The 26,383-nt window shown below is 43.9% G+C and overlaps 1 protein-coding gene across 12 annotated transcripts in view; it reads right to left on the bottom strand.

Moving 5' to 3' along the window:
• TEX2 (testis expressed 2) overlaps positions 1-26,383 on the bottom strand; it is a 40,135-nt gene that overhangs the window by 12,399 nt on the left and 1,353 nt on the right. For 3 of the 12 annotated variants that reach the window (XR_001558753.3, XM_085523038.1, XM_085523037.1), the window contains exons 1-5: positions 6,932-8,586; positions 4,149-4,349; positions 3,001-3,322; positions 1,887-2,155; positions 378-527 (exon numbers count right to left, since the gene is read on the bottom strand). Coding sequence is in view for 11 of the 12 variants with exons in the window: in XM_085523038.1 (XP_085379164.1) it covers positions 378-527; positions 1,887-2,155; positions 3,001-3,322; positions 4,149-4,349; positions 6,932-8,560 (2,571 nt within the window). In the remaining variant the exon portion in view is untranslated. Of the gene's footprint in view, positions 1-377; positions 528-1,886; positions 2,156-3,000; positions 3,323-4,148; positions 4,350-6,931; positions 8,587-15,309; positions 15,555-15,577; positions 15,656-19,843; positions 20,051-20,263; positions 20,404-21,683; positions 21,829-24,080; positions 24,310-24,745; positions 25,028-26,183; positions 26,285-26,383 lie in introns of those variants that run through there. The other 9 variants (XM_085523032.1, XM_085523035.1, XM_085523031.1 and 6 more) reach the window with 9 other exon arrangements.

The raw sequence follows: 26,383 nt of genomic DNA, 5'->3' as shown, positions 1-26,383 counted from the left end.
AACTCTTATCTTCACAATCCAGTGGAAAAAACAACAAACCTAAAACATTAGTACAGTAATCCTGGCAATAGAGACCTGATTCAGTAAGCTTAATAACTTACAGCCAGCTCTATTTACCCTTCCAGTAAATACAGTAATATTTCTACTTTTTAAATATATAAACTTTATAGACACAAGTAGTTGGTCAGAAACTGAAGTAACAAAGTCAACTTATCACAGTCCCACTGTGAAATGGATAGTGAAACTTGCTTGAAACTCTGCAACACATTTATCTACCCCACTGTTTTTCCTAGATATTCATACCTCTGCAAGTGAGTTTCTTCTACTGATTTTGAACTCAAAAAAACATGCAAAGTAAATGTTTCCAGATTAGTTACCTTTATTTTACTAAGTTTCATTTGGATCTTCTTTGACACTAGATCAGACCAATATTTTTCTCCTAAAAAATCCCAAAATATTCTTCCAAGCAAAGCATTCACCCAGACCTCCTGTTCTTCTTCCTCGGCTTCCACATGGGCATCAGGTAACTGAAAACACAGAGCAGGTTATCAGCATGAAAATTCAAAGTCAGAAAAGGTCAGAAAAGGGCTCAGTTACACCAGGAAGTTCAGTGTTAGAGCCCAGGTCAGCTAAGAACTTTAATGTTCAACTCTGATGACAGCTTTGCAGCCATGTCAACTGGCCTGACATAAGCTTGCTTGTCATCATCCTGACATGCAACAGAGCAAATGAGACTATGTGGCTTCAACTTTACCTCTGGCAATGAAACGAGAGCATTGTATTTATTTTATCCGCTGGCAGAAAAAGCAGATCATCTCAGAGTGGGCAGACCTGCAAACATGTCTGTGGCAGAAACACTCTCCCTTCCCAACAGACCTTACAACAGCTATGCCACTCCTTATATTTACAAACAGAGATTTGTAAATTCTGTTTAGAGCCCCATATTACATACAGTTCTGAGAAGTCACAAATTGAAGATAAATACAGTACAAGGAAACATATTCTTCCTTCCAATGGTTACATATAGGTTTCAGGAAACGACTTTATTCCTTTGGCTGCATAAAAGGTTTTGTCTACAATCCAAGAGAGTTATGTGTTGGTTTACTGGAGAAACCATCTCAAAACACATGAGGATACTGCACATTCAGATGTTGCACCTCTGACTACAGACATGAAAGCAAAAGCAGCTGAAATAATCTGGGGTGTGTACATAACACCATCTATTTTATTATAACCAGCAGGCTGGTACATTAGGCAAGACAAAATATTTAATGTCTTTGAACTACCTGCAATGAAAAGAGAGTTTGTCATTATTACAGGTAGAAAGTCTGAAGCCAACAGAAGAGCAGTGCTTTCTAAGAGCAATCATGTCGATGCTACAGTTCTGAATATCATTTTTTGGCAGTGACTGCTCCCAGTGGCTGCAATCTTATGCAGCAGCTTCTGCTGTGACTCACTGTGTCCAAGTTTCCCACCTGTTATCTATTTATAGAAGTGTTTTTGACCTCTGCTCAATTCAGCAGTGAATCCGTCACTGTTTCTGGGGCTGTCAGGGGCCAGACTGGCTTTTTTCCTGGGTGAGATGCAGACTTTTTTTTTCCCCCCATATGCTATACTGTGGCCTCCTGTGCCTTTCTGAACATCTATGAATGTCTGTCACAGGTGCAGAACACAAATTACACCTTTGAAAAGCAAGGTGACCACACTTTTTGTTAAGGTTCCCTATGTTAAGTGCTGTGTTTTATACTAGTCTTAGAAAGAGGGATTCATAAATATGCTAGCTGTTTTTTTTCCCCCCCCTCCTACTTTACTCGTTTCTAATTGAAATAGTTAACAAGATAAAATATAACACCACCTTTGAAGTATCTCTGTGGAAAAAGCATTACCTTTTTCACAGCTGTGGGGCTGCTATCTGCACTGCGGACTGGACTACCCGATGGGCTCTTCTTTTCCTGTGGAACACACTTTGCCATATAAATATTGTAGTCCAGGAGCATTTTCTGCCGCAGATTGCCAGCCAGATCCTTCTGTTTAGGCTGGGATGCAATTTCTTCTACACTTCCCTTGCTGCTGCTACGGCTGTGTGTAAGAACTCCAGACTGACTCTCCGTTCTAGCATGTGCTGGCAAGATCCCTAAAGCAAAAGGAATAATACCTGGTAAACAGAAAAGGAATTTGACAGTCCCACAGCAGAACCTATAACCAAACATTTCAAGGAACAGCAGATTTAATTTATTGAAAAAGACCAACATAGTGCTTTCTCATTCCAAAGGACAGAAGTAAATTCAACAACTCTGCATCCAGCTGCTCACAAACTTCAGGCAGTCAATAACCTCAGCATGACTCAGCACTCAGGAGGATGTGTGACTGGAAAACTCAGCTGATCAATCCCACGTTAAAATACAGACACTCACACATGTACAACACATGGCATAATTCCCAACAGTTCTGCCTAAAATAAAAGCCAGGCGATTCAAATGTACCTATACCCAATTTATTTAAGTTTAATTATAGACTGTTACAATTCAAAGACTGTCAAAATCGCGTATCTATGAGAATTCTAATTACCCATTAATTATGCATTTGTATTTCAAGAAACTGTAGGCCAGAAATGATGAAATTAACCTTTAAAAAACTTCTCAGAGAGATGAAGAGAAGTAATGAGTCATTCTGATTTGAAATCAGAGGATGGCTTAAAATTAAAATTTCTAATATTTGTTCATTATCAGATTGTTTGATACATTTATTGGTTTGGATATCTATTAGGTCTTTGTATTTAAGAATTGTAAATGTGTTGTAAAAATTGTAAATGATGTGACCTTAACCCAATCAAAGGGATTGTATCCTTCAGAGGAGAATGGAGTGGAAGAACAGGTCACAACAGGACTAAATCTAATACTGCAAGTGTTGTCATCTGTTCCATTTTCTCCATTTAATAGATAGCTTTACTGGGGAAAACACAAAAAAACAAAAAAACATATGTGATGTGTGTATAAATACCTGGCTTGCTGGACAGCTTCTTGGCTTCAGACTTCAGCTTGGATGCTAGAAGGAACCTTCTGAACCACTCCTCCTTCTCCCTGCCTGTCCTTCCAAAGAGATAAAGCACTTGATCCTTTTGGCTAGTGCACTTGGCTCCATCCTGAGCTTTCTTGGACTCCTCATTGTTTGAGTCCACTTTCTCAGAAGACTTTTCCTCTACATTCTCTTTATCAGTTTGGGCTTTAGCCATGAAGTCATCCTGCCTAGAAAGTTCAATGCAAATAGGGTACTTCTTATTCCAAATTCGTTTTCGTGCCAGACTTTTGGGAACCAGGGAAATCTGAAGGACAAACGAGAGAGTTAAGTTCAATTATTTTGTGGTTCCATCTTTTATGTTTCAGAAAGTCAAGTGTGTAACATAAGAATGTGACACAGACAGATCCTACATCAGACCTCCTGGGTTTAACTGACTCTTCATCTGTAGCCGCTTGCCATCCAATTCACCAGGTCTGTGGTAAGTCACAACATTCAGAATTAGAAGCTTTGATTTTCTGAATGGGAGGCAGGGAATGAAGGAAGGTTTTCCTCAGTGCCCTTTTGGTCCTTCCCTCCCTCCAACTCCCACAGCCCTCTGAAGCATATTTTCCTCCTAATCTGTACTGCCAAGGCCCAATACTCGTGTAACATCTTATTTTAATAATGAGATATCAATACATTACTTAATACAATGCTCATGAAATCAACTTTATATAGCAGCTCCTCACGCATGAAAGGAAGGCAAACAACTTGTAGGAAAACTATTCAAGCATTATCCTTGGCACACACTCCCAGCTGCAAAACCCTCATTCAACCAAAGTGAAATGCAAATTCTGTCAGAACTGCCTTGAGACAGAGACAACAACCAAGGATTGTGCATCCTACCGTAAGCTTCAAAACAGTCAACAAGAAATCTAACACATAGGGAACCTTAACCTACCAGGTGTTACCCTTTTCAAACTGACAAAGGACAAATCATGCCTTTCATTTACAGTGTAATATGGATTTCTTTTTTCCAAATCCTCCTCAATCTTTTGCAAGTTTGTGTAATGTACATGTATCCGGAGTAATGAAAAAAGTGAAGTTTCAAAGTACTCTGTTAAAACCAGGTATAAGGAAGGCACGCTCACCTTGCTCTCTGTAAGTTCATAAATTTTCTGGCTGACATATGTGACTTCAGGCTTCGGCTCATTGTACACAGCTCTTCTAGAAATATTTTTATTAGGTTTTGAAAGCCTTAAGGTGCTTCCTTCAAGTCGCACGTAGACAGAATGAGTCAACGTAGCATGGTATGTTTCTGGATCATAATTATAAATTTCATTCATCCATCCCTAGAGCAGAAAATAATCATTAGCAGGCTTTTAAGCTGCCAGAAAGACAAAAAAAATATGCACATAAAAGTTTAAAAGTTTTAAGTAATTATCCAAGCTTTTATCAAGCTCGTGTCACCACACAAATACAAAGCAGTAAATGCACGAAGTGAGGTAGCACTCAGCTGACAAGGCATGAGATGAGGACGACATCCCAAGCAAACAATCTAGTTTTCCATGTAAGTCATTTTGTGTGAGCAGCTCCTCATCCCATCCCAATGCACTGCAGATACAGGCTGGCTGGGAAGCCCATGAGCCAGCCAGGAAGGACATGTGCAGAGCAGCCTGTCTGCTTCCACAAAGCTCTGACATGTTAATCACCAACAACAAGGGCAGAGCAAACAGTCTGCTTACAGACAGCAATGATGCTGTAATCACTGACAATCCAGGACCATGATGGAGTTTGTTTTAATGCACCACCACTGTTTTACATCATGGAACGTGCTGTGCAACTGCGCAGTTGCAGCACAAACCAGACGTGGGGATTAAATTTCACTTATTCCTCTGCAGTGAGGGAAAAGAAAGCTACAGAAAACAGAGCAGTCATGGCTGTGACCAGGCTGCAGGTACTGATTGTAAGCACAGAGGCGACGTCACTCTGCTCTAACATCTGCTTACAGAAAACACAGGATGACAAGCGAGGCAGGACCAGCTCATTCACAGCAGACAAATTTTCCTTCTCTTAGCCTGCCAGACAGCATGCTTGGGTAATGACCTGCACATCAACACCTTCGTTTTGTAGATATTCATTAGTGTCCATAGACAGAGGAAGAAAGGCTTCCAGGGCGGTTCTCTGGAGCACAAACAGAAGCAGCAGCTTTATGGGTACCCGGGGAGTAACACAGGGCCAGGAGCTGAACCAGATGCTTCAAAACCACCCAGAAGTTCTCTCTATGTGTAAAACATCCCAGATCTTACCGCAACATTTCAACTTCTTGAATAAGTGTCCACCCACACACTGAAGCGTAACGTTTATTTTAATGCTCATTTGCTCCAGCGTCATACAGAGAGCACACCCTTCCTGAGATGCCATAGTAACAGTGGCATCTATTTTTTGCTTATTCTGACATCTAGTTCTATTTTCACCATAAATCCTAAAAAAAAGAAAACCACCTGGATCAATTTGCATCCCTTTTATGTTCAGGAAAGGTTAAGTCATTCATCTCCGCTCAGCTCCAAGGCTGATGGCCTCATTATTAACAGAAATACCAATGCATGCTCTCTGAAGCAGCTTTGTATGAGGCTGTTTGCTTACACAGGATTATATTCAACTGCTACACATGGAATACAATGCACAAGGAGGAGCTCTCCATAAACCATCAGGGTCCTGCACAGCAGGGTTGGTGTTTGTTTGAGCATATCCTATTTGCTATAATATCTTGACTATTAAGCCAAGACATCTTTGAGCAGACAGCAATTAATTTGCAACCAGGAACTCCAGCTGGACTTACTGAAGCACAAGGACATAAGTGACTTGCCCTGAGCCACTACGCTCAAGATGACACCATCTGCCCTCTCATTTTCAGCATTTTTCACTGTTACACAGTAAACCACATCTTTTAGCTTCTCCAAAAAGCCCCAATTCACTCCAAATCCCCACATTCTGAGGGCAGTTCCAGCAGAGAGGCCTTCACATCTCTTTGCAAAAAGAAACTGAAACAAACGATTCACAACCAAAGGAAGCAACTACTCAATGCATCTAAACAGAGAAGTTACATTCCTGTAATGTACCAGCAACAGCTGAGTTCTGTCAAACCACTGAAGCAACAATGGATTTCCTTGTGCAGGAGAGGAGAGGCTGTAGGACGGCTTTTCCCATCCCAGTGAAGTTGTTGAAATGAGAACTCTGGTAATGCAGGGAGGACAATGACCACAGTCACGCGCTGCTCTGCAGCTGCTGGCCATTCGCACTGATCCTGTGATCTCCAGTTCTGAAGGTCAGCAGCTGCTTGGAACTCACAGCTGAAAATGGGAGAAAGTGCCTCCCGATCAGCACAGCACCTAACCTGACAGAAGCATGTGGTCAGAGCAGTGGGAAGCACTGCCTTTATGGCAAAGGACACAGGTGTTGTTTCAAACACAGACACTACCAGGATCTGGCCCAGCAGCAAGATCAACCCTGGCTTCCCCAGCGCACACCTCACCTGGCACATCAGCACAGGTCTTTGAGCTTTTATTGACACGGAATCTATGAGGAACAAACCAAACCAAAGCAAGGCCCAAGGAGGGCTGAAGTAATCATCACCTGCACTGAAAACATACATGCTATCAGAGGCAAATCCTTCTCCCATTTGGCAGAGGATCAGAACTGCCCGGTATTGTTTTGACAGAGGCAAATATAACATATTTGTACAAGGGAGGGATAGCGTGCAACCTGCTAAATCGTATTATAATGTTCCAGTATAAGTATGAGCTGCATTTTCATCTCATGAAGGATTAAAAAGTGCTTTTATAGGTTTTTACATATTGAAGAAAACTACTAAATAACCACTTTACTGCTCTGACTCAGAATAACTCATACAGACAAAATACCACGAGCTCACCTTCAGTATTTCAGGTTCTTTGATGTCCAGAGCTCCTGTATCCCACTGCTTTTTCATACTTTCACGAAATCTGAGATATTCATGAGTACGTGGAGTTAGCAGCCAAATCACACAGACAGCTGTCATAAATCCAAGGGCCATTCCAAGTAGGAGTCCACTTAAGTAGCCAGGGAGAGGAATAATAAAGTAAGCATAGACTAACAGTGTTAAGAAGTATAAAGTTTTCACTGGTACTTTAGGCTGTTGCACATACAGATTACTTTCCTCTTCACTACTGAGCATAATAGTATTTTCATCGGTCACCTCGAGATCGAGCAAAGTTTCAGAACATTTTTCAGTTTTGTTTTCATCCTCTAACAAGGAAAAGTCCTCAGAATAAAGTTCACAAAACTCCTCATCCTCTCTGCTTGCCAGTGCAGACAGGGAACATTTTTCAAGTACGAGTGAAGTTTTTGAACTCACATCCTTTGTACTTGCAGACTGAGAGCTTTTGGTCTCTGTCTCTTTTGCATGTTCCTCAGCTATTTTTAACTGATCGTTCTTACTCACGTTAGAGTCACCTCCATACAAATCCCCTTCAGAATCGCATTCCTCTTCCTTAATGCTGTAGTTGTTATTGCTTTCCAAATGGCCATTCAAACTGGAAAGGTTTGAGAGTTCTGAAGCACTTGAAGATAAGGCTTTGGGCCTGTGGCTACTACTTTCATCACCCATTATTTTACTGAGCAGCTGAAAAGGCTCATAGATTACTTCAGAAAGGCGTCTTTTAGTATCTTCAATTTTAGCCTCCATTTCAGGTACTTTAAAAAAGGAACGAGTGTCAGAGGGAGATGTTAATGGAGATGAGGGGGCAGTTTTGGAATCACCACCTGTAGCTCGAGGCTGAGTGAACTGTTTGAACAGATGCAAGTTCAGCTTTGAGTCCGGTGGCCTGTATGACACAGCTTCAGATTCTTGTTTAGAAGTGTCTGTAGACAGAGATTTCACTAAGGTTTTCATTAACTGTCTATGTCTCATCGGTGGGGTTGGCTCTTTTGGTTCCACATCTGTTGAAAGGGACTTAACTAAACCCTTAAAAGGCTTGGAACTAGAAACAGTGGATGACGCACTAGAGCAGACAACTGACCTGGAAGGAGATGAGGATGGGGAAGACAAGAAGTTGGCCTTCTGTTCCACAGGTGGTGACACACCCGATAAGCTAAACGTATGACACGAGTGTGATGAGGGAGACAGGACTAGTGGCACTGCACTGAGTACTTGGGATGTGGAAGGAGAATCCAACAGCTTTACAGCATCTGCAACAGGCAGAACTGCAGGTGATGAGGACAGCAGTGATGCAGAGTTGGCCATGTTAAGCGAGGTAGCTGGACCAGAAAAATCATGGCCGGTATGTTCAAAGCAGAGGTCTTCCTTGGCTTCAAGTGCTGTTACAATGCTTTGGTCATCTAGTTCCTCATCAAGAAATTCCTTAAACTCCTCTTCCTCCTCTTCTTCCTCCTTCCCAAATGCAGAGAAATGAATAGTGATGGTTTCTCGGGAGACAGATCGCTGGACCTGCACTTTTGGTGCTGACTGCTTTGAGGACATTTCACCAGTTTTCTCTGCATGGCTACTGTTCTGACTTGTCATTGCAGGTCCCAGAGATGCGTCAGAGTCTGTAAAGAAAACATAAAACCATGTTAAATGCAGTTTTTTACTTCTTAAACAAAGTAAAGCTTGAAACTCAATGCAAGGACAGAAACACGTACAAGTGTTCAGGTGGTCTTTTCACATTTTTTGCTTTTCAGCTAAAAAGTATAGCTGGATAGAACATAAAATTAAGTTATTTACTTAAAATGAAGTGTTCTAGGAGTAAATATCCTTCACAATATCCTCAACAAAGATATCAACTATTTGTAAAGCAGAAGCAATTCAGCCAAAGACAAAGCTTTTCCAGTAATCCACAGAAAAGCTCAACCCACAGTGCAGGGAGACCTCAAAAGGAATTAAGTTATTGCAATAATTTTGCTACTATGTGACTTCTGGCTATGGTAGTGGAAATTTATTTTACAATTCTTTTGAGTAATCTTAACTCTGTATAACTAGTGGGCAATGCTAAGTTCTGACCTACGATACACATCTCTGCTTGCAATCACAGGATCGTTTCACAACTGCACCAAAATTCCTCATAGTTTCACTCAAACTGCGAACCCTTAGCCTAGAATTTTGAAGTTTTATCATTGTAAATCCACAGCTAAAAACACCCCTCTATATTCAGTTCTCTTCTGGTCCTTGAGAATAGGCTGAGATTGTCTCCTGTTTGTTTAACCTCTCAGAACTCATGAGTTCAAGTCAGTCATACATTTACACTAGTGAAAGGAAACCTGCTATGAGCATTGATACAAGGCACTGTACTGCCTACTTTAGACAGCTCCACTGTCAACTTCATAGACAAAACAAAGCAGTTTCACATTAACAATTTAGAAAGAGATTTAAACCAAAGCACAAAGCAACAAAGTTGGAACCAACTTAGAGGAACAGATCAAAGTTGTGTGCACCGTGCTGAAAAGGCTGGAAAAGCTGGGCTCGGGTGAACCTAATGAGGTTCAACACTGCAAAGTGCAAGGTTTTGCACTTGGGCCGGAAGAACCCCAGGCACCTGTACAGCCTGGGAGGAGTTGTCCTTGAGAGCAGCTCGGCAGAAAAAGACCTAGGGGTCCTGATAGATGAAAAACTTAACATGAGCCAGCAGTGCGCTCTGGCAGCCCGGAAAGCAAATGGGATCCTGGGCTCCATCAGGAGAGGGGTGGTCAGCAGGGATAGGGAGGTGATCGTCCCTCTCTACTCTGCTCTTGTGAGGCCCCATCTGGAGTACTGTGTCCAGGTGTGGAGCCCTCAGTACAAAAAAGATATAGAGATTTTGGAAAGGGTCCAGAGGAGGGCCACAAAGATGATCAGGGGGCTGGAGCACCTCCCCTATGAGGACAGGCTGAGGGAGTTGGGTTTGTTCAGCTTGGAGAAGAGAAGGTTGCGGGGTGACCTCATTGCAGCCTTTCAGTACCTGAAGGGAACTTACTCCCAGGAAGGGAGTAAACTCTTCGAAAGGGCTGATAATAGCAGGACACGGGGAAATGGTTTTAAGTTGAAGGAGGGAAGATTTAGGTTGGATGTTAGGGGAAAGTTCTTTACTAGAAGAGTGGTTAGGTCCTGGAACAGGCTGCCCAGTGAGGTTGTGGATGCCCCGTCCTTGGAGGTGTTCAAGGCCAGGTTGGACGGGGCCCTGGGCAACCTCATCTAGTAAAGGTGTATGTTTGGTGGCCCTGCTGGGCAGGGGGGTTGGAGCTACATGATCCTTGAGGTCCCTTCCAACCCGGGTAATTCTGTGATTCTGTGATTCTGTGATTCTGTTATCCACCTCACACACAGCTCAATTAAGCCACATTTATTAACTAAGGAAGGAAAATTCAGTAGAGCAATTCAGAGCTTTTCGTAACCATTCTGTTGGACAAACAGTGCAAATTGGGTAACTGAGTTCACACATATTGCAACAGGCCAACGATGCAGTCACGCTGCTATGACTTAATGCAACATCTGCGCCAAGGGAAAGGGCATCTCCCTCAGAAATACCCTTGGAAAATTCTGTAGCAAGGCTGATAAACCTGGCAGGGTATTTTCAGGCCTCACTGATGTTAAACACAGATCAGAAAAAAGTGCTTTACATACAACACAAATTTCTTCCTTGCTGAGTGAAGAAAAGGCCCTACAGGTTATTAAAAAGCATTTTAATTTTCCCCCTTTATCTATCAATTGCATCAGAAGAACAAGCCCTAACTGCTATCGAGGAAGCCACCAATTTGATTACTTACAATGCCACACTTGTACTTCATGCAGATTGCCATCACCATTCAAATGGAAAGAAGGACTGATTACATCTCTGCTCTCACCTACACCCCTCTATGGCATTGCTCTTTAAAGAGGCAAACCTCTTGGCAAGCTCCTGTCTCCCAGGCTGGGGAAAAAGTAGTAGTTCTTTAGGGGATCTATTTTTTTCCTCTTGGGCTATTCAACAGTCATTTCCAAGTGTCAAACTGAAATCAGATAAATGATTCATACCATAAATCTACCCTCCATTTGGGTAGGAAGGAGAAGCGATGTGTTTGAGACAGCTACGCCACGTGGCAGAATTGCTACGGAAGATCTTTCTTACATTAACATAGACAGGATGATTCTAATGTCAATATCTTTTTTCCAGCACTGAGATATGGGAGGACTGTTGCTATTTTTCAATACTCATTTAAAATAAGTAACAAAAAACTCAAAGGATGACATAAAATTCCTTCTATTAAGAACTAGAAGCCTCATTTCAAGTACTTCAAAACACAGCATGAGTATTAGCGATCCTATCGGTTACAGTCTTCATTTTGGCACTTGGCCACAGTGGCAGCCTAGGAAGCCAATTCCAGTGTATTTAGTCCAGAATGATCTCAATGAAGCAAAGATCACAGCTCACAGAACATTATCTGCCATATATATTTCATCTCATCTAACGCATTTATACCATGAGACAAAAGAAGATACAAAACTCAATTTCAACATCCTGTCTTATCACTCACCATTCAAATCTCCCCTACGATCTCCACGAGTTAATGTATTCCATGGCTAACACCTACTACTCTTCTAACATCCTCAAGTCATTACTTTTAAATGAAGTACATAAAAGCTGTTGGTAATTAGCATCACACGATTGCTCTGTGAAACGTGCGTGTCAGAGATCCAGTTGCCTGAAGTTAATACACTTTGAAGCTTGCTTTCCAACACGAGTAAGAACATTTTGCTTCACCTTTCAAGCCAAATGCAACTGAATTTGAGGTGCAAATGGGAAAAACAAAACAAGCTGCACATCTTTAGAATCATAAAGCGTCACACAATCACCAAGGCTGGAAAAACCAACGAGCTCATCCAGTCCAACCATCCGCCCATCAGCAGCAGTTCTCACTGAACCATGTTCCTCAAAGAACCAAAATTCAGAAAGATTTACACCTCAAAAATTACATCTAATTAAGAGGGCAAATGGACGCAGCACTCACTCTCTCCTTATCTGACTGGAAAGAAAAAATAAAAGAATCCACTCCTCATTAATCTGATGAAAGATTATCTAAAACCCCCTTGGATTAGTCCACAGTTGAGAATGCTGCCCACATCACTGATTAAATTAAAGGTCGCTATAAAAATCTTTGGGGGAAATGACACTGAGTGACTTACAGAAAAACAGGCTGCTCTGAACCCAAAGTCCAGAAGGTTTTGCTGGAGTGGAGTTACACTCATTCATTCAACCACCCAAACACGTAACAGCAGGAGAAACTGCACACAGCTAACAAGTGAGTGTTCAAGAGCTTCTCTACACTTACATTCACTAACACACCAAAAAGTCTCACACCTCATATTACACTGAACCAAACAAACTCATGTATTGTTAGGGTGCATCTCTCAAAAGATCTGTGGTGCAGTGTCTTCTCTTTCTTCATTGTTTCTCTCTCCTCCAAAGAAGTGCAGATGCCTTCATGTGCCCAGGACCTGCCTGCCCCAGGCATGCTGCTATCCAAGGATTAGCTGCTCTCTGATCCTTCATTCCTCTGCCTCTGGTTGAACAGCAAATCCCCAGGCAGTTGGCAGAAAAAGTAAAGAAAAACAAGTAATCAATGCCAGACTTTGTGCAGGATGTTCCCATTTTGCACGGGAAGGAGGATGGCATCTACCTTAGAAATACACAAATAAAGAAGTATTCATATGCACAAAGGTGGTTGTACTCTAATGGGAAGTTCATCAACCTAAGGCAGTCAGGTATATGGCAAGCCATGGCTGCTAAAAGAGAGAGGGCTAGTGAAAGAGGGGGTCCTGCTTACACAGGTCTCCTTCCCTCCAGCTCACCTACCCATAGGAAGCAAGAAGAGTCTTTGATGAATGCAAAAAAATGCCTTCCAGACAGGGCAGAATTTCTCAGAAGTCTGAAACTGTAATCCCCAGAGGGCTCCAAAGGGAAAGGTCACTAACAGCACATCTTCACAGCCAGTATTCTCAGAGATGAGAATTTTCAGACTTTGAGAAGTGATGGAACAAAAGGAATTCAACAGTAATTCAACCCAAAGTCAGCGTGTTCTGCAAGATCTGTTTTCATTCTTAAATAGTTCTTCCTGCTTCAGGTACTCCAGCCAGGAGAGGCAGCCTTGCAAACAGCTCCGCTCTGCTGCAGGGTGCGAGAAAAAACCAATGAGGGTATTTACTGCAAATCATGCTGCCTGGAAACTACAAGGGCAAGCAGCACACATCAGTACCACACAACCAAATAAAGCTCTGCATGATCTGATTTAGGAAGGAAATGGTTTGTGGACTACATTGCCAGACTCTGAAGGACCTGTGCAGGTAATCACGTTATTTGGAGTTTTAAGATTGTAAGGGGAGAGAAAAAAATGTTGTTACCTCACTGAAGATTAGTGCTCATCCAGTGCTTCAAACTAGTAAGATCATAAATCCAGATGCTTCAAGGTGTAAACTAATTAATTGACAGAAGCTGGCAAGAATCTTCCCTGGACTTTGCTCTCCAGAGCATGAAGGAGACCACTGCCAAAGCCAGGACAGCACAGAAAAAGCCACCAACTTGATCCGCATTCCTCTCCAAAACAGAGTAATAGTTAATGTATCAGCTTAATATATTAAGCTTTCCTCCCCAAAGCATGATTGGGGTAATTTGTGTTTCCAAAAGCTGAGATACATTTTAATTGCAGTATATTATAGGTCAATTACAGACTGCCTGAGTGTAACAGCTGCTCTACAGGCTCGATTCTTATTGAAATCAACTGAGTCAGAAAATGATGAGCACCTCCCACAAAATATTTTTTTTAATCTTAATTGCTGAGAAACTATGGCAGATAGAAACATCAAAGACAAACAACTTGGCAAGTTATCTGAATTAACAGGATCCTATTATAGAAAAGAAGACATAAAGACACTGCATCTGTCACAAGAAAAAATATCAGCCTATTGTAAGGACAGACCAGTGCCTTAATGTAGCTGAGAGCCATTCTGCTCACACCCTGACACAACACCACGAGAAGATCCTTCCTACTCCATTTTTCTCTCTCAAAACTTAAATACTGGTAGCTCCCTTAGAAAGATGCTTTGGCACGTGAAGTCTCAAAAGAAGTAAACAAAATGAGAGTGGGAGGAATACAAACTGCATTCTCCTTCCCCATCAGCACCATGGGGCTACCTGGCCGTGAGCTTAGGGCAAAAATCAAAGCCTTCAAAAAGGTTTGAGTTAGTTACTTACTTACTCAAGTTTTCAGCACTTTGCAAAGTGTTTTCACTCCCCCTGGTAAAGAGTAGTTTTCAAAGATTAATAATGCAGGACACAACGCAGCCATTACTCGTCCCTTTCAGCAGTTACTGGCTCCTACAGGGTATAATTCACTCATCTAGCATACAGACATAGGCCCTTCTCACAGACAGGTTAACAGACAACATGTACTTGAAGTCATTCCTCCAAGCCTCTGTATGCCAGAGACACAGGCAGGAGCCCCAACCTGCTGCACATGGAGCTGCACATGGAGCTGCAGGTCCTGCTTCCCCATGTGGGAACAGAGGGAGCTGCCCCCAGGACCCCAGCTGACAAACCCAGCAGCTGAAAACAACAAGAGCAGACAGTCAGTGCCTCAGGGCCACATGCACCCGGATTCCATGGCTTCCTGCTGTATTAATACTGCAAGATTAATAGCTGCTTTTTTGCCTGATCATTTTTAAGAATTCCAGCTCTACTTAAATCCAACCAGTATTCATGCAGGCTCGATGCTTTTACTCTTCTTTGCACTTTCTTCAGTTAAAAGCACCATGATAATCCCGCTTCTCAGCCTGTATTTGCTATCCCATAAATGGGTACTAATCTAGTTATGTTTATCTAATGATAGAGCTACCAATGACTTCAACAACATGAAAGTTTCTTCTGTTGCAAAGATAATGTCTGTATCCTCAACTACTTGATAAAACAACTGAGAATCGACGCTCTCCCCTGTACACGAGTTACATTTTGTGTGCACATTCACAGAATCATTCAATTAGCTGCAAGGAAATTAATTTTAGGTCATCAATGTTAAGGTCTCGATTTGCTGGGAGATAAAAGAACAGAAAGCCACCAGATGGACTCAAAAGGGCAAAGGGAAATATCTGCCTTTGAGCCACATCCTGCTTTCTTCAATTACAGTGTTATGCAGGCAGTTCTCAGACACAGGGCAACATTTTTATGTACACACGTAACACATCCACCCCACGCTCTTTGGTTAGAGTCAATCAGCTATAACAAACTCCAAATTACATGCGTTAATAATTCAGTATGCATACATACTCACTTCCTCACACATCACCGTACGGCAGGGGTGCAGTCATTTAAGAGAGGCTTTTAATTAGTGAGCAGTCGTGTCAGGGAAGCCAAGCACAGGTGTCAGCTGTGCCAGTCTTCCAGGATGAGGTGACAAGCAGCTGATGACTGGAGTAACCAGGGCTGCCTCTGCCATGCCATATATAGTACAGACTTCACAGCCTGGCCTGGGTGCTCTTTTGGGGAAACTGAAGAGCAGTGCAAGTGGAAACCCAGGCGTGCAATGGAAATCTTTTCACCTTGCATTCATCACCATGCAGTGAGATGAGCTCCTCTCCATTAAACAGCCTCACTGGTGCATACACTGCTCGTGGCACCTGGATGCAAGAAGCAGATTTTAAATATATGTATATACACACACACACCATGAGAGTGAAGTAGTAAAACAACACCCACAGTGCTGTATTTGCTGTATTGCCATTTAACCATTTTTATCATCTTAATTTTGAACTTTTCAGTTGATAGAAAAAAATAAAAAATATCTAGCTAGAATTTAACAAATCCGGCTACTAGAAATGACACTGTAAAGTGATTCCAGCAGAAAGCACACACTTATAACAGCTTTCCAGCACGCCAGAAGAACTACCAACCCTTAAAGCTTCACAGCGAAAGAAACCAAGGTCAATGTCAGCAGATGTTTATGCCCTTCAATCTAACCCAATCTCTTCTTACACCCTCAGAGTCCAGACGTGTTTCTAGCAGCGTTAGGCATGAATCCTCAGCTTGTCTGTAACCTCCAGGCAGTGTTACAGCACCCAGGAAAAGGAGGCCTGTTGTAACAGCAATGGTAACAGGAATTACAGAACAGGAGATGGTTGTTGTGTACAACTGCTCCTTCCTCCATTGACATCCCTTGCAAATCACACAAGTAATAAAATGAATAGTAGCAGTGTTATTGTTTTGCTAAGAGTGCAAGAGTTGCCATGCATTTGCTCAGAAGGATTATTAAAGACCTGGCAAAGCCTTCATTAACCAGCACGCTTCTGAGCTGACAGATCACCTCCTCTTCTCCCAATGCATTTAATACTTCAAGCCGCGTCACACAGGAAGACGTGTGAAAGCAATTTGACAACAAGTGCCACTGAGAAGGTCTCAGAACGATAAGCCTTATCAAACTTCACAGCATTTACAAACCAGAGCAGGAACACAAGGGATCACTTCATTTACCACCAAAACACATTTACATATGCATTCAGCCCCAAACTTCACATAGAAGTATTGGGACAGAATGTAAAATGGGTTGCACAATTTCCAGCCTCAACCAGAGGATTCTGTGAGCCAAACCCAGCCAGCAGCTCCCACTGTCCGCTGTCAGTGTCACAAGTTAGGCACTAATTCACAACCAAACCACCACAGTGATGAGCACAACTATCTCCCTTCCTCCCACAGAAGCCTCATTCTTTGACTGAGTTTGTCCCTGTATTTTTGCAGTCCTATTCTAGAACTGAAGTTAAACACAACACTTGGAATGTAGAATAGTCTCAGAGCTCTCTGCCCTCTGCATAAGCTACTTAAACCCAATGTAGCAATTTTTAGTACTCGGACCTTTTAGAAGGATACTCTAAATCCTGAATAAACATTTTGATACTGTTTTCTGAGATCCGTTTTTAAACTTGACCATCCCCTCTTCTCGCAGCTTCAGGGTAAGAATCCACCACCAACAGGATCAGTGGTCCAAGATACCCAGTACTTGCACCAGCATCAAGGGACACTCTTTTGCCATGTTCTTGTCATCCAACACCAGCGGGGTCAGAGGGCAGAACGGTTTATAAACCACAGAGCCACTGGGAAATGAACATTAAAACCCAGTTCATACAACAATTCATTTGTGCTGCCCTCCTGGCCCTTAAGGGAAAACACCACTGTTTACTACGTTGTATTGATCTTGCCATGTCGTGTCCCTCAATCACCCTCTCTTCTAGAATGCTAACTTAATCCTTACACTAACCTTGGTCCAAACCCAGGCAGCTCCATCCACCTCCAGTTCTTCTGAGGAACAACACAATCAAGTGCTGACTCTTCACATGGTTAAGTATCAATCCTCAAACACCCTGAAATGAACAGGCACACAGAGGCATGGCCAGGTGGTACAAAATCTTCACTTTCTGCTGTAAAAATTCTGAGCCTGTGGTACCCCTGATGGCTGTAACTGTTGCTGTTTCTGAAGGACAGACAACACCGTGCTTACAGTCCTGCCTTTGCTCCCTTAACATCAAATACTCCTCCAGCTGTTGGGCTGGAGGCACCATCACAGGGCAACAGAGAAGAGATTGCTCCCTGGGAGGCCTTTGCACTGAGTTCAGTCAAACTCAGGAAGAGGTTGAAGTAGTTAGAAAGCACTAATAGTCAAAAAGGCACCTGGAAGGTAAGCTATTTTCTGCACACACAAGGCTGTGAGTAGGAGAATTAGACTAAAGGAACCAAGTCTAATAAAAATCAATAGAGCTACTAAATTGCTCCCCATCAAATTCTTTTTTAAGTCTCTCTTTTGTCATAATACCTTAAAAAAAGCTTAATAGCAGTACCATTAATACACTAAAGATCACTGCCTGCCCGTATTTTCTCACTATTGCCTTCATTTAGTCGTTGCAGCCTCTTGAAATACAAAGCACTTTAGAGGAGAAAGTATCTTTTTCAATCATTGTAGATCACCTTGGAAAAATAAGTGTTTGATGAATAGGGCTCACTGACGCCATGCGCCACAGCAAGCAGGTTGGTGTTTCCTCCAGAAATGTGAGTTTAAAATAGAGTCATCTTGCTTATAACCTGAAATATCAAAATGTGACAGAGCTGTTGCCCTACACTGAGTGTGGAAGTTACATTTGTGCTTGTCACCTCTTTTCTACAGCACTTTTGTAATAGATTCACAAAATAATTTATGCTGAAAGAGAACTCTGGAGTCAGCTCTGTCCAGCTCTCGCTCAACAAGGCCAACTTGGAGCCTTTTATCAACAGGAGGACCCCAGGAGAAAGGTAAGTTGTATGGAATGTTGTAGGGCTGGCTTTGACCTTCAGAGTTCCTGGGTGTCAATGTGAGGGAGAGTACATCAAAGTTCAGACAACTCTGTACAGAGCTTTTCTTTGAACAGCTCTTTCACTACATCCCAGCACAAAGCCAGCGCTGCTTTACTTAACTCCCTCATTTCCCTCTCAAGTGCTGCATTCTTCATCAGCCCTGACATGTAGCATCTCTCTCTCTTTCCATATTTCACTGTTCCAACATCCATCCAATTGAAATCACAGGGCATTCTTTCTAGCACCCACTTTACATTACCTGGAGTAAGAAAAGTCATCGTTCATTCCCTTTATTGGCCACACGACATCCTTATGCATTTCCAGAGTACAATTCTACTCTGAATATATTACAGCCCTTCCAGTACCAACTCTGTGCTCAGGAAGGCTCACAGCATTAACTCTTATCTTTATTTCGTTAATCTCTCAGCCTACACTTCGCTCTCCTTTTCCAACATACATTGTCATCTAATTGATTCACTTTGGGCAGTAAGGATTTCCAGAACATAATGCCTGTATTCAAGGATAAGTGTTTCAGAGAGCACTGAATTAACACTACCACTTCCTGCAGATATCTGATATCAACATTTCTAGCTTGCCAGCAGAAAAATCCAGAGATTTTAAGCAACTTTTCCGAGCACAGGGGATATCAAACAGCAGAGTCCAATAAAAGACGCCTTGGAGCACAGGATCAACTTTTTGTTCTTTTGCTCAAAAGACAAAGCTCCTTACTCAGCCCTGCTCAGAAGCACTGCCTCACACCTCAGCACCTACATGGAGTTAATAACGTGCCACACACAGCAGGGCACTGCACTGGATCAGCTTCAAAGGCCATCACAATGGTAACCTCCCATATACTACAAATGAACCTGAGCCTTTAAAGCCAATTCTCACACCAAAAGTGTTAGCTTACTTTCTTTTACTTAAGTTGAAATACTTTTCTCTTTGACTTAAAACCTCTTCAATTCAGAGAAAATTAAAGCCAGTACCCACTCACACTGCCTGTATTTTATTCAGATTATGAACATAGTTACTATAAGTTCCAAATAAAGCCCTGAGATCGTGAACCTGCCTTGTTTCCCCGAGTTCTGCAGGCAAGAACATCTGGAAAGAGGAGTTCAGTGAAGGCAGAGGAGTATGACAAAGCATCTTAACAGCAATCCGACTCACTGCCATTTACCTCGCAGTTACAATGGAGTTACAAAAGTTTCATTTCAGCCACACTGAGCTGACAGCTACTGCAGCAGCTCCTTAAGACATCTGCTAACAAACAGTACCAGCAAAAAGTTGAGCACAGACATTAAGAAGGAACTTCAGCACACGATGAAATGACACAGAGCTGCAACAGACAGGGAAAATGCAATTACATTAACAATTAAAAGAGGCTCAGGAGCTGAAACGCTGACACACAGGACAAGAAAAAGGAAACATTTCGCGGTGACAGACAGATAAGCTCTGTCCCCTCGAGTTCCACCAGCCATACACATTACAACCTGCTCTGCCTCCTGTTTTTAAGGTATCGCTTCCACTCCAGCCAACGCTCAGTCACAACGCCGGCACTAACTGCGCCCCGCCGGCCCGCGCCCAACAACGGCACCAATAGCAGCGGCTCGGCCCGTGCCCCCGCTACCTTCACCCACAGGCACCGGCCCGCAGCGGCCCGAGCCCATGGGGCCCATCGGGACGGCCCCTCCCCGCCGCTTCGGCCCCGGCCCAGCTCCGCCCTGCCCCAGGCCCGGCCTTCCTCCTCCTCCGCCGGACGCCCCTTCCCCTGCTCGCTCCGTGCCCGCCCCCCGTCGGACTCGCACGGATCCCGGCGGTGCGGAGCGTTGCGGTGCGGCGGAGCGGAGCGCGGCGCCGCGCGGATCGGGCCGAGGCGGCACAGCGAGGCCCGCCCTGCCCGCTTCCCTTACCCGCGGCTCATGGCACTGCCCGGCGCGGCCCCGGCGTCCCGCGGGCCGCAACTCCAGCGCCGCGCCGGGCGGCAGCGAGGGGAGGAGAAGCGGCGGAGCTGCCCGGCACCGCCAATCCGGGCCCCGCGGTGGGCCGGGCCTCACGGAGCCGCCGCAGCGCCGGCCGGAGGAGAGGGGCGGGGAGCGGGGCCGCCGCGAGCGGGGGGAGGCGGGGCGGGCAGGGCCGAGGCCTGACAGGGCGGCAGCGGGGCGGGGGTTCGGCTGGGTGAGGGGGAGATCGGCCGAGCACGGGCGGGTAACGAGCTGCCGAAGTTTGGGTCCGAAGGGAGCAATGAGACGAGGAACGGCGCTACCAAACCAGGAGCCGCGCAGAGCAAACAGTGCATGGCCAACACGGGGAGCGGGGGATCATTCCTCTGCTGTCCACTTGGAAAACAACCCCCCCCACACACACACACTGCTGCAGAGGCCGAATAGAGTTGGTCTGTTTCTCTCAGCTGTGGGTTCTGTGGGTACGATTTTAGCGCTGTAATCTCCAGCTGCATCACTGCATGGGAAGTGTGTGCGTGAGCAGACAACATGAGGTTGTTCCGTATCAACCATGTAAATGCTCACAATGCGTTATCCAAACAGTCAGCCTTTGCTCTGGGACACGCTGTGTCAGTGCATGTTTTATGCCCACTTATATTTCCCGGTTTGCAGCAGACTGAGGAGAAGGTTAACTCCCTCTTTCTAAGGGGTTTTGTTCTCATAACAGTCTCATGCAATAAAAGACCACAGCCCAACCACTGCTCGCTCCCTGTGCATCATTGCTCCTGCTTTTAGAAACTGTTAGTTACAACATCTTCACTGGGTTGGACTCATACAGGCTTTAGACACCCAGGTTTCTGTAGCTGCTCTGTGCAGCTCCCCACATGGAGGGCAGACCCTCCAGCTGTAGAACGCTATTCTATCATCATTCTACCCGCTATTCTGCAGTCATTTTTTAAGTTAAAAATATAACATTATGTTTAAATATATGTAAAAATGTATTCCGTCGTCTAGGATAGGTTTCTTTTTATAGCTGTCATAGTAAATAGGCAGACCTTTGAATCATTATACAGAACTGGTATTAACGTTTCCAAAGTCTGGAGATAAGATAACGGTTGTTTTCTCAATAGTAGGTTATCCTTGCAGGAGTAGAAGCTATGGCTGAAACAGAGCAATGGCTTGTTTTCAGCTGTGTTAAACTATGAGCCATTCACAAGAAGTCCTGAAGCTTTTTGTACCCTCTGTAGCTCCTGACTTAGGCAACACGTGCCCTGAAAGGCCTGACCTCAAGAGGAAAAATTACACCTGAAGTTGAGCACTTGGCAAAGGCTTCTTCCATAGAGGGACAGAGCCCAAGCAAAGGGCAAGGAGATGAGATGTGAGCTGTTACCTGCCTCAGAGCTCCGTGTCTCAGCTGGGAATCCTCTTCCGAGGGCACATCTCAGTCACATGGCAGAAGGAAGAGTCTCTGAGTGCAAATCATTCCGTGTCATGAGAATAAACCCTTTTGTTGGATAATTCATTTTCCATCCGTCCTATCAAAAGACAAGAGAATAAAGCCATGTCTATGTATTTTTAATATTTCCGTATCCCACATGTAAATATGCAGTCACTTGGAGGAACAACAGGCCTGCAGGCGCTAGAAATAGGCATTTCCAGTCAGGAGCTGCTCTTGAAAGTAATGACTTTAATCTTTCAGAATATGTGAGGGAGACATTTAAATGTATTTTAAAAGCAGTGTTTGAGCGGGGCTGTAAAGCAAGAAGTAATATTTCTCTCGCAGAGCTACTGCAGGATTCAGTTCATTCCTCTGTAAAGTCCCCATCAGAATTTCACAGCTCAGGACAGGGTGAAGTTGGTACTTTAGTGAGAACATGACGGGTTCTGCTTTGGGTTTGCAGATGGTTTTGAGGAGGGGAGGCCAGCAGCTGCAGGGCAGCCCTGCTCACCATCTTGTGCTGCAGAGCTTTAAAACAAACGAGGCAGCAGCCATGCCTGCACACATGAATCGGGACAGTTTTGTATGTATGAGAACAGCTTCACTGCTGTTTTGTTGATTTCTCTGTGCAGCATCAAATGCAACGGAGAGGTTTCACACAAAACCAAGCAGTGCTGCTGTGCACTTGGTGCAAGGCCAAGGCTTCCTGCTGGCCCCCACCTGGGAAGGTGCACAGGCCTGTTGCACACCCCACTGTGGTGCCACCCATCTCTGGGGAAGAGGTGAATCCATGAGCTACAACAAATAGCCGTGTGCATTCGAAAAGCCACGTGTGTGCTGCCAAAGTCACATGAAGGTTGCAGGAGCTGGTGTCTGGATTTCAGTGTACCTGGCAATTGCACAAAACTCTAAAAGGCTGAAATCTGATCTGCACATGATGGAGAAGTCAATACCTCTCCCTCTGCAGAGAGCTTTGTGAGTTCGGGTATGCTGGCCGAGTGCTGGAGCACTTCAGAGCACAACTGTAATAAAACACAAAGCTGGGGGGAGGCACGGGGGATACAGTGACACTTCTGTACATCTTTCCTGCACAGGAATGAGCCAAAAGTCCTTGACGGGAACAGCAGATGATATCAACAATTTTCTCTTAATCAGAAAAAGCAAAGCACAAAATTAACGGCAAGCATCCTGACCTTTTAGCTCACCTATTTTAAATCTACAACTAAATTTAGTGCTCCTGATACAGAACAGCTGAAGTCACAGGTTTAAACCAGGCAAATACACAGCAACTTTTCCACACGCACGGCTTTAGCAGCAGCCAGCAGTGCCTTTCTGCACTGGTATTCTGCACAGGGTACTCTGAGCTCAGCCATCTCAGGTACATGTCTGATGGGAGGCACTGAGGGTGCCCCCACTCACTTTGTTACTTTAGTGCCCGGGTGTATAACCCAGCCTGTAAACCCGCCCAGCTGCCCTAACCACGCTGCTCAGCTTCTACAGCCTCCTCCCATTGCTATCTAATGCAAACAGTTTCACACTGTACATATGATTTCATACAGCTCCCTATGACCTTGTCTTTTTCACATTTCAGAGCTGTTCCCTGCTGTTCAAGAGTGAGTCATGTCTTGTTCAGAGCATCATTAAGTCTTTCAATTAAACATTGCTCAGTAGTCTATCCAAGCAGTATCCCTGAGTCAGTTTCAAGTGCTCACAGATGATATGTTTTCCACATTAATCCATTGAGAAATACTGAAGAGTCTAACAAATACATACACAGCCTGCTCAGAAAAAGAAGGAAACTAAACACAGCCATCCCTTAATTCTTTAGAGCATCAAATCACATCTCAGAATATGAAATAAAATCTGAATTTGAGTGAGACACACTGACTGCTCAGTGCTGCCTTATGATGCATTTGCACAGACATTCTCAACAATCAAAGCCTTCCAAAACTCTCATGTTTTAAAAATAGTAAAATGTATTTCTTTTGAAGTATGGGCTTGTTACGGCTATTTAGGAATCTCTTACTGAACTCAGATGGATCTTGAACCTCCCCTGAGGATGATTTAGATGTCAGTGTTCATTCATTAACAGATTGGAAGCTGTCCAGGACAATACAGTAAGAAAACACATGATGTCCAGGATTGCTTTCTGCTTCTTCCTGTCTTAGATAGGATTTTCTGTGCAGTTCTTTATAGATAAATTCAAGGTTAAATATGAGTAAGGTAAGAAACACAGAGAAAACCAGCCCAGTATTAGCAATGCATCTTGCTTATTGATCAACAGGGCACTTCTCTCTAGTGGAAAGGAGAGCATTTAGCAAAACTTCACTTGAGCAGTGACAGTATTACCTCTCCCCATTGCCAGCACATTCCCACTCATCATCTCTGACCGTGTGTGCAAACATCTTTCTCTTCATTAACATAAAGACACATGCACATAAGCCCTAACACCACAGGGCTCAGGCAAATGCTCACAGACCCCAACAGGTTTAACGTTGACTTTCACAAAGTCATCTTTTGAACAAGAAGCAGACAAGCTCTCCTACAGAGGCAATCAGCTGATGTGGAAGCAGTCACCCTAAGAACACAGATACCAGACATGAGGAGAAGCCAATGTATTCAAGGGTGCTCCTGGCTGAAACATTGGGCTTCACAGATGTGGGGAGGGCAGAGCTTGGAGCAGCTGTGCTCCCATGGTGTGGCAGCAGCAGCCTTCTCTCAAAACCAGGCAGAACCAGATGAACTCTACCAGAACGACCTTGAGAAAAAGGGCCGGTGGAGTGCTTCAGGATAAAGTGCTGGCTGAAAGGATTGAAATAGCATGCAGAAAAAGTGCCTCCTATTGTCTGATTCCTCCTCTGTTCGAGGAAACGGAATTTTGTACTTTCACTGTAAATAAAAAGGCTGCATCAAAGTACTTGAGTGATCGATTTCGCCCGCTATTAGAAACAATCTGCTGAGCCTAAAACCATCTAAGTGCTTTGGTCAAAGAGAGGGATAAAAGCTCTACTCACTTCCTCGTGGAAAAGTGGCAGGTTTATCCCTTTGACTGCAACTGCGCAGAGCTTGGAAAGCCCAGGGTGCAAGAAGAGTGGTTGCTTTGATTTATGGAGTGCAGAACAGGGCACATGTGCTGTGGACATAATGGCTTCTGACGCTCCTTTGCCCTTCACTACTTTGAGTACAAGTAGGTGTGAAGCAGCCACCAGTCAAACTGGTGGAGTGCACTGGTAGAAATGGCTCCAGAAGCACAGCAATGAGAATCAGCTGGTGTGAGAACATGGCCTTGTTCATGTCTGTACGCAATGAAGAAAACACAGATGTGACCTTTGTCAGTAAGTCAGTGCACTAATTAGTGTGTCAGAGTTAATAACCGCTAAACTTGAAAATCTGACCTATATCTAGTACAGAAAGGAAAAGGCAGCAATTTGCTTAAGTCTCTATTATACTGCTAATGATTATGAGCTGAAAAACTAGACCACAATGCAGGAAACTTTTAATTAAAAAGCATCAGTTACCATTTTCTCCTTGTAGGGGACATTAATCAGGTCTGCCTGCCACAGTCCCAATCAATATACAGACAGGATATACATGATTCCTCCTGGACCAGTCAGAGAGAAATCAAATCAGTAGGAAAATAGCAACTTCAGCAAGAAAAAATAAAAAAAGAAAGAAAGAAAGAGAAGGAAAAGGTGATGAAGATGGTTCAAGAAAAACCTATTAGTGTTTCTTGTTTGGCAAAGCACAGGTATGTGTCAGGCTTATTTTCTAGCAGGGCAGCCTTGCCTCCCCCTAGCAATGACTAAACTGGATTTAAGCAGCATACACAACGTTCTGAGGGTTTGTGGCTGAGCCAGCTAATACTTTCTGTCATGCTGAACATACCATCCTTCTATTGAGATCAACCAGTGCCGGAGTTTGCCAGGAGGAACGTGAATCTCTCCTCTTAAGTCCATTTATTTCCCCTCTGCTCCTTTAAGGTGTCTGACTCTCAGCTGAGGGGGAAGATTGTCTGAACACTGTTACACCTCAGCACCCACAGGCAGAACCAGTTTATCGAGTACCTGGCTGTGCTGTGAGCACACACAGATTTGTGCTTCCAAAAAGCTCCAGCCCTGAGGAACACGCTGAGTCAGGGCTGCGCTGCTGAGTTTGTTTGAAATTTGCAGCCAGGAAGGTGGTTCACTCTCTATTTGTTCATGTCCACAGGCACTTCCAGGAGTGTCAGCACTTGACCTGTGGCCTCATGTGCTACAGGTTAGGAGACTATCAGGCATGGCTGATCCGCCTCACTTATGAGATGCACTGTCACTAATGGCCCAAGTAATGGAGGCAATGCAAGCTATCTTGTTCTGAACACCCAGCTGGGTAACCTGGCACCATCACTGGCCTGAAGATTTGATCTATCATTCATTTTGCACACAAGGACTGTGTTTAGACACTTGGCTTTACCTGATTTCAGCTGTGCCATGGATAATACCGCAGCATCACAGCTCATCTCCAGACACCTCTGAGCTTCTCCCTCTTGCTCCCAGTCTTTAGAGCTCCTGCTTCTTTAATGATCACAGAGTGGAAATGAAAATGCAAAAAACAACCCAGTAACAAAATCAGAACTATGTTTTGGATTATGGGGACTTTGTGAGATTTCCATT

The sequence above is a fragment of the Coturnix japonica genome, chromosome 23 (assembly GCF_054131305.1).
Source record: "Coturnix japonica strain WE chromosome 23, WE-NBRP24, whole genome shotgun sequence".
Taxonomy (NCBI): domain Eukaryota; kingdom Metazoa; phylum Chordata; class Aves; order Galliformes; family Phasianidae; genus Coturnix; species Coturnix japonica.
This window is presented reverse-complemented; position numbering and strand designations above follow the sequence as displayed.